At 40.3% G+C, this 11,847-nt stretch overlaps 1 protein-coding gene across 1 annotated transcript; it reads left to right on the top strand.

Annotated features, from left to right (window-relative positions):
- The first annotated feature begins 3,475 nt into the window (after nucleotides 1-3,475).
- Nucleotides 3,476-8,365, top strand: LOC122131946 (zona pellucida-like domain-containing protein 1). Its single transcript, XM_042706667.1, has 10 exons — nucleotides 3,476-3,581; nucleotides 3,704-3,924; nucleotides 4,360-4,541; nucleotides 4,989-5,061; nucleotides 5,481-5,578; nucleotides 6,201-6,281; nucleotides 6,433-6,604; nucleotides 6,717-6,819; nucleotides 7,047-7,076; nucleotides 7,720-8,365. Exons 1-10 carry the CDS (start codon nucleotides 3,476-3,478, stop codon nucleotides 7,893-7,895), a joined length of 1,242 nt encoding a protein of 413 aa, XP_042562601.1. The 3' UTR covers nucleotides 7,896-8,365.
- Nucleotides 8,366-11,847: the final 3,482 nt, after the last annotated feature.

Here is an 11,847-nt window from a genome sequence, read left to right as displayed (position 1 = left end):
TGATTTGACAGTTGCGCTGGTCGTCTACGGCGTGAGCGCGGCTGCTGCAGCGATGGACAGCGTCTGTCTGCCCAAAGAGGCCTCTTCCGTGTCTGTCAGGCTCCATTGAGACTCGGAAGAGAGATAGGCCCTTGTGCGCCCCGCACTGCACCCCTGCGTCACTCATCATCTCCCTCTTTCGCCTGTTTGTAACAGGCCGAGTTGGGATAATTTGGGCCCATTTACAAATTCTTCTAATGAATTCACTCAGGACCGCACACAGACCTGAACGTTTTTTTTTCATCTGTTTCAATATCCAAACCCAATTTTTCATATTTCATATCTTCCTTGAATAACTCATTCATAAGTACAGAGATCTATTCATTATATTTCTTTTGTTTATTTCTCAAACATGCATCCTTTTATTTCGCTTTACCTTCTATGTATGTGAACTCTGTATTTAGTGTTCATTACTTTGCTCTGTACCTGAGTTGTTTTATGTAACTTTTTGTATTTTTTTTTTTAACTTTAATTTTTAACATTGCATCATGTATTTGTATTGTGTTGTAAAGACAAACCACTGAATGAAATGAATGTTACAATACTAAATAAACTGATCTCAAGTTAACTTCCATTCTTGAGCATTTTGCTTATGTAGGGAGAGAACCCAAATGAACTGTCCTATTTTCAATAAAGCAGATTACTTAACCAGGAAGTCTTTTGGGACCCAGAGACTGTTTGATAACGTACACATGCCAAGTGATGACATTTACCTCAACAATAGTCAAAGGGTATAGCCTTTCATTCAGCAAAAGACAGTAATTACTTGTACCCAGCTTAAAAACAGCGCCCTTTTTTGGACATTCTTACTAAATATTGATTTCACAGAAGACAAAGAATGTTCACATCTTATGTTGCTCAAAGAGCAGATGCCATTACTGTTTAAAACAATTATCGTAAAAATTGAAATATGATAAGATTCTTCTCAACCTACCTGAAATTAATCCATCGTGAAATTCCTCCTGTAAAAGTTCCCTTGGCCAACAGTGCTTCCTGGCAACTCAGACCGTTTTTTAATAAGGGAGCTTGGTGAAACCAAATTCGTGACTCAAAAACAAGTTGGTAACTTGAGTGTATTTGCTGTACTTCATTAATAGCAGAATGTTTCTGTGTTTGTGTCAAGATTGTAAAAAAAAAAGTGATTTGTTCATTGAAATTATATTTATTCAGTCTACGCTTAGTAGATTCATGCATTCATATTCTTCAAACAACCAATGTTATTCTTGGGCCCAGTCATTAAAAACGCGAGTCAGAGGAATGGATGTTACCATAAACATACAGAATGCTTTGATGGTCAGCCTTTTATAATGACTGAATAACTCATTATATGACAGCAGGTGCCAACAGTCTATCAAGTGATGACACCACATTTTAAGTTAAGCTAAACAGAGGTTTTAACATTAATGAATAGGGCTTGAGCCCTGTGGTTATCAGGTGGTAAAATGGTACACGCTTTGCTTGGCATATGGAGAAATGGACCTGTGAAAAATGAATGACTGACATCTGTTGGAGTCATACAGGCCGAGATGACTATCTGTATCTCTGAATTGCCACACTATATGCAAACAACAGTTTTGTTTTCAGTATTCATTCGGATAAAGCCATAGAATCTGAGCCCCTTTTCTCTCGGTTGCCCTCTCTCTCTCTCTCTCTGGTACATAATCCAGTACACCTGACTAATCTCCAACACAGGGTATATTAACGGATACCACAGCACCATTTACACTGATTTCTAGTCAGAAGCACGTAGAAAAAGTCCTTCAGCTGTACATGGTGCTTGCAGAACGGACTCCGTACAGCCTCAGGCATGACAGTGGTCTAGCATGTCTGGACACTGACCACTGAGTAGTTGTCCGTGACTTTATGGTCTATCTGGATTCAAAACATCCTCACACACTTGTGGTGTGACCAATGGATGAGGATGCGGTGGATCTGACCTTTCGCCATCTTTGGATATAATTGCCAACTCTGCCTCAGCAAGGTAAGGCTGGATTAGACACAAATCAAACCAGAACGTTGTTGTGATTCACATTGTTTTAAAATGCCTCCATTAACAAAATGAAAGTACTCTAAAAGTCAGGTGGTACAAAGTGAGATTGACTGGAGTGTTTTGACAGAAACTGCTTTCAGGTGGAGATACTGTGGAAGCCTAAGGATGTTTAGGCCTCATGAAGAATCGTATGTAAACAGATTGTGGGGAACTGTGATCGAAATATACATTTTATTTGTATTAATTTGCTAAATAACACGGGTCCGCGGCTTGTGCTATGTCAGTCGGTTTAACCGGTCTTTCTTCAGCTTTTCTTATACAAGGTTTTCCCATACATATAGTTTTGGTGCCGGTAATCCCATAAAAAGGTGAAGAGAGGTGTTCATGCCCCCTTTTCCTGTGGCCCGAAAAAGCAGGAGTCAAAGTTGAGAGATCAGTGGGACAGGTGGCAGGCCCTCAGCCATGGGAGGCCAGCGTGGATGTGCTGACGGAGCCGCTGGAGACAAAGTGGTCAGAAGCAGCCAGACGATCCTGGGCACGGCCTCGGCTGCGCTGGCAAAGAGAAAGGCCGCCTCAGTCAGCGAGCGGGCCCACTCCAGAAACCGATGAAAAGATAATTCCCTCAGTGTGGACCTCATGCGGCGTCGAGCCGTTTGTGCGCGCTGACAGAGGAAGATCAAGCAGAAAGGATATGAGTGGGAAACTTCAAAACCTGCTCATGTTTCTGGGCCCGTGAAAGGATTTGTATAACACATTCAGAATTGATGGACTTTCCCATGTTCCCCCGGACAGCCCTTTTTTGTTGACGTGTTCAAATAATGAATCTCTTATGTTTATTTTTTTCTGCTTAGATCAGACCTATGTTTCTGGGTGTTTAGCAGAGATGCGTCTCTCTCCATTCGATCACATGCAGCCGTCTGGAGTACATGGAGTACCGCTGATTTGTTGGCTACCAGGGAACCGGGTGAGTGAGTCTGACATGGAGGACCTAAGGACCTAGGCCAGAGCGGTAAGACAGAGAAGCCCGAGACCAGTAATGCAGAGGTGCTGCTTACAGTTTCAATTCAAGGGATTAGCTTGTATAGGTTAGATTTCAGTGGAGAGGCCTTACTTACTATAGGCCTTCCAGTATTTTTAAACATTTTTAGTCTCCCTTAAATGATTTAATGCATATATTGTTTTTTCTTTTCTTTTATATAGCTCTAGTATTGCAGCTTTTCGCATATCTTTATTTAAACTGGGATCATTTCATATTGATCAACTAGATATTGACATAGGATTATTTAATAATATTTACAGCACACTGTATGTCTTTGAATAACAATTATGATACTTATGCTTAAGCAGAGTTGAAAGAGGCTAGTTTCTTCACAGCTAGATCTGAAAAACGTTTCTTCTTTAATTATTCATAATGTTATGACGATAATATTTCCTTCAGGTGCTGAAATGGAACGAATATGTTTGGGTCTTTTGCTTATGAGTAAGGCACTCTCAGTCATTGCACAGTTCAATGGTTTCAACTGTGATGCCAACTTCCACAGTCGTTTCCCAGGTAAAACCGTTTGCTTTTGCATTTTTTAAATGAATTCAACAGATGTTGAGACACAGTGGCAACTGTTGCCACGACCTGTTTGGGAATTCTTGCAAAGACACCTTGTTCTCTGCCCATTGCAGCTGAGAGAGACATAAGCGTGTACTGCGGCGTGCAGACGGTCACTCTGAAGATAAATTTCTGCCCTGTGCTCTTCTCTGGCTACACTGACACGGACCTGGCCCTGAATGGTCGTCATGGCGATGCCCACTGCCGAGGCTTCATCAACAACAACACCTTCCCAACGGTGGTGCTCTTCACCATCAGTCTTAGTACACTGGAGGCTTGTGGCAACGCTTTGGTGGTAGGAGGCTTTAGCCAGCTAGCATACATATTGTACTGGGGGACGGTCAAATGGCCTCTGTGACCTCTGTCTTATTTCAATGTCATGCAGGAGAACATCGGTTTGCTTCTCCCCAGACGAGTCATTTTAATCATGAACAGTTGAAGACTTTGTAAAGTTATATTGATGTCGGGGTTGGGCTGCCGAACACAGTGGTGTACCTTTGGCCCTTTTCAGGATGCAGGGAATTCTAAAGTTTCTTTTACTGAGGAGGAATTATTTCTGTTTTGGCTGAATGATGAGCTGGACACAGTGGTGATGCTGTGATAAAAGGATTGACTCCGGGATTAGTGGGGTGCAGGTGCATTAGCTCAATGGTAAGGGGATGATGTTATCGAGGAATGCTGGACCGTTGAGTGGGTGGCCATTCACAGACGATGGCTATCTGTGTTGTAGGTCTCCTCGGCTCAGGGGGCCAATGCCTATGGGAACCTGTCCCTGGTGCAGATTGGCAATGTTTCAGGGTACATCGACACACCTGACCCACCTACAATCATCAGCTATCTGCCAGGCCTGCTGTACAAGTTCAGCTGCAGCTACCCTCTGGAGTACCTGGTGAACAACACACAGCTGGCCTCGTGAGTACCTGTTACGTTTGATTTTGTAACCATCTAAAATTACAAGCTGTTATCAAAAGAATGCACGTTTAAGTGTGGTATATTCCCACCTGCCACAAGGTAAACTATAGCATCAAAATCTATGAGCCACTTAGAAAAAAGCACTGTTGAAGGTAATGGTCTTGTTAGCGTATTACACATCAAGTAGTATCATATCTGATACTATAAAATGATGCACAGGATCATGTGACACAACATAGAGTGATGATTTATGAATGTTGTTTGTCTACATAAACATAGACAAAAGCTTCTGATGACATTGTTACAGTATATTTGTTATACTTTCGTTTTGCTTAAATCCATGAAATTATCAATATATTTGTATTTTATATGCACACATTGTTGATGTGGGCTAACTCATACCAATAGGTTCAATGTGGTAATGTTTGATGGTTGTATTCTCTGAAGGTCAGCTGCTGCAATATCAGTGAAGGACAGCAATGGTACTTTTGTGAGCACTTTGAGTTTGCTCCTCTACAATGTAAGTAGAGACACTAAGATGATACTTTAACATCTATACAATTGAATCCCTTAGCTATTTTAGGGGAAAGGGGAAGTTAACTGACATACTCTCTGCTATATAAGTTGTATAAGCCTGATTTTTCATCATTCTGCTTTATCTTTTGTCTCTAGCCATCTTTCTCCTGTTACGTGATTTAATTATATTCCTCTCTCTCTCTTCCTAACAATGTAAATCTCACTCTCCCTTATTTATTTTTTCTATGCATTTAATATGCGCTGACTTAATCTTTCTTGTTTGATGATTCAGATAGAATAGTTTAATATTCCTCTACCACACCTACTTATATCAAATGCACTTGTGAAAACAGACACCAAGCATGAAGATCCATCCTGGCTTTGCATGTATTTGTTGGTAAACTTGAAACGTTGCCATTCTAGGACTCGTCGTACGTGCAGCAGCTTGCCATCCCCATGGCAGGCCTCACTCTAAAGACACGCGTGTTTGCTGCTGTGAGGGCAACCAACCTAGACCGAAGGTAAAAAACATCATTTTCAAATGATAATCCTCCTAGGTTCACTTATAAAACTTTAGACTGAGAAGTCTGCAGATTAAGTGTAGCATTCGCAAAATCTCCAAGGTCCCAATGAAATTAGCATTGACATTAAACACTTAGTGATATTAAACAATTCCTCTCAAATGACCTGAATGACCTTGGAGGAAATCATACTGAGTTAATCAATAGCAGATTAAGTGTAACAATCGCAAAATTATTCAGTGTTACAAAATCTCCAAGGTCCCGATGAAATTAGCATTGACATTAAACACTTAGTGATATTAAACAATTCCTCTCAAATGACCTGAATGACCTTGGAGGAAATCATACTGAGTTAATCAATAGTGTTATACTGAGCAGAGTGATAAAGTGATGAGCAGAGTGATACAATATTCTCTATTTCAATGTATAATGTATGTATAATATGAAGTAGTTTCATACTGTTTATTTTAAGAGTGGCAGATGCATTTTTTTTTAAACTGTGCTTTGACTGCTTGTTAGTGGAGCAGAGTGCAAGAAGGAAAGAGGAAGAGACGTTAGATGTTGATAGTGGTCCCCAATTCTCCTGTTTTAATAAGTCAAACCTATGCCCCCCCCCCCACAGATGGAATGTTCTGATGGACTACTGTTACACCACCCCCTCGGGGAACCCTAATGATGACTTGCGCTACGACCTTTTCTTTGGGTAATTCCTCATCATTTGAAAAGATCTGCCTGAAATCTCATGGACCATCTTTTGGACAATGAGCCTCTGTTTTTTTCCTCCGATGTCTGTGTGTTTAGAATGTCTATCATAACCTGATTTCTTTGTGTGTCTTTTTGCTTGGGGGAGACAGCTGTGACAAAGACCCACAGACCACTGTCTTTGAGAACGGGAAGAGTCAGATGGGACGATTCTCTTTTGAGGTCTTCCGTTTTGTCAAACATAAGAATCAGAAAATGTCAACAGTGTTCCTGCACTGTGTCACCAAGCTGTGTCGGGCAGATGACTGTCCAATGCTCATCCCGGTACGGTCTCTTCGCCGATAGCAGCACTCCCTCATGCCCTCCAAAATGTTGCCGTACGAGAGGGCTTTCACCGAAAACACTAACACAATTGCCACATCTTCTCTTGAACCAGATCTGTGGTAGGAAAAAGAGACGAGATGTCTCTGAGCAGGGTGAATCCAACGCAGCCTCTGGGAATGCAGTCATCACAGCTGGGCCCATCATCACTCGCAGTGGTATGTTGCACTTCACAATCAGGGTTACTGTTAGCATTCCTTTACACTTAATAGGATGTATGAGCTTTTAATAGCAATTAAATTAACTGCAAGTAAAGATATTATCTTGTAATTCTATATGAATTATGTGTGTTTGTCTGTGTGTGTGTGTGTGTGTGTGTATAGCTGAGACTGCAGTATGTAATGGACTTTAATATGTAATGACCTATGTTGTTTTTACTTCACAGACGAAACTCCAACCAACAACTCGCAGCTTGGTAAGACCTGTTCTTTGACTCCGAATACCATAACTTGATGTGTGTGTGTGTGATGTGTGTGTGTGTGTGTGTGTGTGTGTGTGTGTGTGTGTGTGTGTGTGTGTGTGTGTGTGTGTGTGTGTGTGTGTGTGTGTGTGTGTGACCTGTTCTTTGACTGTGAAACGGACTATTAAGTCTTCTGTGAGGACTTCAAGTTATACTGAGCAGAGTGATACAATATTCTCTATTTCATGTATGTATGGTCCAGATAGGCCTGTTGTCCTTTTACACTAGACATGGTGGTGAATCTGCTGCAACCATCCCACAGATTCCTGGAGTAGGAACACAATCCATCATGAGTATAGATATCATATGTGTGTATATATATATATATATATATATATATATATATATATATATATATATATATTTATATACACACACACACATATTATATATACTCATGATTGATTTAAAAAAAAATTGCCTCTGGCACTGTTAAAATAAACAGTGTGAAACTACATTTTGTGAGCACATTTTAATTTAAAGATTTATGATATATATATAATGTATGTATAATATAATGAAGTTTCATACTGTTTATTTTAAGAGTGGCAGATGCATTTTTTTTTTTAAACTGTGCTTTGACTCTGCTGTGTTGCAGCCCAGTTAAACGGCCCTTTGCTCCGGCCTGACTCTGTGACCAGCGCGCTGATCTCGGGCATCATCATCCTGGGCGTCCTGAGCATGTGCTTCTTCATCCTCTCCCTCACTCTGCTCAAAGCCAAAAAGCCTCCGCCCGCCGTGCTGTCAGGGGCCCGAAACCCTGCATTCAACTGAGTGTCTCGGTATCATAGCTGCTCCGCTCCACCTGAAAGGGAATTTATGCAGAATCCTATATGTACCACAACTATAATCTGTTGAAATATATTTTATTTATAGAATAAAATACAATATGTATAAAGATAGGATTGTATCGTATTGGAATATGTACGTAAACATAGACGAAAGCTTCTGATAACATTGTTACAGTATATTTGTTATACTTTTGTTTTGCTTAAATCCATGAAATGATCAATATATTTGTATTTTATATGCACACATTGTTGATGTGGGCTAACTCATACCAATGGGTTCAATGTATTTCTAATTCAATACCTCAGCTATTAATTTGTCTGTTGCAGGGTCTAGGAAACGAATATGGTAGATGGTATAGTGGCTGCAGCGTATTATACAGTCATTTAAACAGATCTCTCCCTCATGGATGATTCCCCATTGAACTGCCGCTGTGATCAATTTTCTCAGCAGTAGACGTTTTGAAACCTCGCACATAGGGTGCTTTAAGGGCTAATTTCATTATGTATCTCAGTAGTTTTTACCTGACATTATGATGCTGAAATACTTTTTTTTCTGTTCAAATATAGTAGTTTAAATGTCGAACGTTAATTTTTCACTTCCACTAACTGATCATTGGCTTCGAATAATATATGAAATAATAAGGGTCAATTAATATTAGACTTATTCCTAACCTTACATGATATGCTATGCTATTTTATCACTTTGTTCATAAATCAGTATATTGTATAAAATGCAATTACAGAATGTAGCTTAGAACTGTTTATTTTTACAGTACAAGATGCATAGGTATGTACACATTATAATATATAGAGGTGAAGACGCACCCAAAACACACACACACACACACACACACACACACGCACGCACACAGGCATGCACGCAGGCACACACACACACACACACACACACACACACACACACACACAAACACACTCAATAGACTTCCACTTTCAGGTACACAAATACTCACATGCCAACCCACACATTATTGACATATTATTTCATGTGCATTCAATGTTTTACAATAAAATAATTGGAATAAAAATGTTGGTCTCAATTCCTACCAGTTTCAATGTTTTCTCTTGCCCCTTCATAGCTCCTTCAAGTTAATATAAACAAAAACAACAAAACAAAAAAATACTAACTTGAGGTGACCATATCAAATAATGACAGTCTATCTAAAGGATTAAGTGTTCTTTCACATACGGTAGATATGAAGAAGACAGTTCTTTAAGCAACAAAAGGGAACGCTGCTCTGACATACTACATTGGAAAAGCACTACTGTACAAGCTTGAGTAATGGAAATGAACATCTCTGTGTGACCCTTGAAAGCTGGTCATCCTCAACTCTCATTATCTACCCTTCACATGTATTTCAGGCGACTTTCTTAGCGAGTGTATTTCAGGTCAGAGAGACATGAACAGTAGTTAAAGTGTGGTCTCAGTATTTGTGTCAGCCCTTGTTTTCAAACACATATATGTGTGTGTGTGTGTGTGTGTGTGTGTGTGTATGCATCAAGCCAACGCCTTGGCCTGGAACGTTTATTTCCATGCTGGAGTGTCTCATCTGTCAGGTGGAGCAACACTTTGATACCACATGGTTACCTACTCGCTATTCTTACCTGCAACATGAGAGTGACGACCCCCAACAAAAGACACCTGAAGTATGACACAGTTAGACTAACTCTCACAGTCCCTTAAGAGAGTGGAGGTTACATTCGTCAAGGCACCAGCTGGAGAGAAGCGGATTTTCAGTGAGATAATTCACACACTTTTAAAAGAAGGGCAGGTGAATGTTGTGATTTTTTTCCCCCCAAACCACTCTTGAAAGAGAAGGCTACAAAGTGTGAGGGTCAGAATTAAATGTCATCCTTGATCTTAAAGAGAAAGCAGTTCAATGTTTCTAATACCAAACAGATTGAGCTGCCAGCACTGTGGAGTCTGTTTTGACTGTAACAGAGATCATGAGGCTTCCTCAGGGATTCCTGCTCTCGACAGCACTCAAAAGAAAGGCCAGGCAAGTTCATAGACCTCTATTCATCTCTGTGTATCTCAGCTGCCGCTGATTTCCCTGGTTTCACCCCCAAGAGAAAGGAGAACAAATGACACAAACGTAATTAGTGTGAAGATTAAATCTAATCGCCATCATCTTAATGGCCCCTTCAGAGGAGCCTCACTGACACTTGCCAGACATTCTTTTGGCACATCTGCACCCTCATACATGTGCCAAACCCCAGCTTTGCATCTAAACATATATTCATGTCATTACTTCCATTCATATCTTTATTTAAGGAGAAATCACCTTTGCATCTAGACATATGTTCATGTCATTACTTCCATTCATATCTTTATTTAAGGAGAAATGTGCGTTGAGGCAGGAAGGCCTATAGAAGATTTAAAAAGATGTTCTAAAGCCACTCAGCCAGATGTTATTTTAAATCGGACAGACTATAGATTATATATGTATCTGTATTTAAATCTATATCTGTAGATATCTATATCTACACTATTTCTACTGTTACGAAACTCGTAATATACTAAATGTTTTCATAGACATGGGCGCTGCTCTTGTCTCTACAAGCCCTTTGTTGAGGATGTCATGATACTGTATAATAATGCCAAAGGGTGGCGAATAATTAGCTCGTTACAATACGCAGCACAATAGTTGGCATTTTGTGAAGCCAAAAATATTACATTGGCCAAATATTGGTCAGGTCCATTTTCAGTCTCATTGAATTGTGAGATTAATCCCAACGGTTCCCAGGAGCACCTGTGGGTCACCATAAAGCACCTACGCCATTGTTAGGTGATGAACTATCACAAAAAGGCCAGCGCTGTATTGTTAACCTCCATCCTTCTGATTCACTACCTACTTCATGGGGTCTCATATTAGCGTGCCATGGGACTCTCTGTTTTAAAGCACAGGCACAAAGATACAAGGCCATTGTCTCTAGGTTGTGTCTCAAGCCCTGTAATGGGTTAGGTTTCTGTATTTGCCCTAAGGCAATGTCCATGGCACCCAGTTCACAATAGGGATGTCCTATACAATGGAGTTAGGGAGGACACAGATCACCCTGACCTTAATACTGCCCAATCGTCATCCAGGGCTTTCTCCTTAAAAGCACCCCATAAGTTGCCATACATTCAAAGCACAAGGGCTCTCCAGGAAAGTGGCTAGAATGAAGCTCCACAGACAAGGTGTGTGACCTAATGGACCTTTTTGGACTTCCCTGACGTGAAATGGAATGCTGAACCAATCACACCATTTAGGACCTTATCAAACGATTTGTCTTTATGTTTTCTGTTTAGATTCTTGTTCAGCGAGGAAAAGAAAAATGGACACCCTTTTCCTTTGCATCTTCTTCATGATGGTCAGCAGCAGCAGCCAGTTGACAGAAAATGAGTGTGATTCAACGTACAGACGTCCGGGTATGTCTATGTGTATCACAAAAGACTACTAAAGCATGGTGCTTTCTATGCACAACCCTGTACAACAACATAGAGTAATAATGGTAATTTTATTTCAGTAGTGAAAATTATGGTAGGTGAGTTAACAACACAGCAAAACAGCCAAACAGCCAAAGACAAGACAAATCTGCATTTAAAGTAGTGACATTCCTGCACTTTTTTCTATTTCTTATGTAAAATAGTATTTATTGTTAGGTCTCTATTGCTCGTAGCTTGATTGTTCTCTCCCTTGTACGTCGCTTTGGATAAAAGCGTCTGCTAAATGACTAAATGGAATGTAAATGTAAATCATCTCCATTTCCTTTCTTAGATCAGTAAATCTCTCTGATGGATTATGGCATTGCCATATTTTGGAACTGGCATATGAATGCAGCTTTGTTATGAAAGCTTTCTCTCTTTCCTCCATGGCCAGATTACACTGACATCTCAGTGGACTGCGGCACCACATACATCCGACTGTCGATCC

Source organism: Clupea harengus, unplaced genomic scaffold (genome assembly GCF_900700415.2).
Source record: "Clupea harengus unplaced genomic scaffold, Ch_v2.0.2, whole genome shotgun sequence".
NCBI classification, from domain to species: Eukaryota; Metazoa; Chordata; class Actinopteri; order Clupeiformes; family Clupeidae; genus Clupea; species Clupea harengus.
This window is presented reverse-complemented; position numbering and strand designations above follow the sequence as displayed.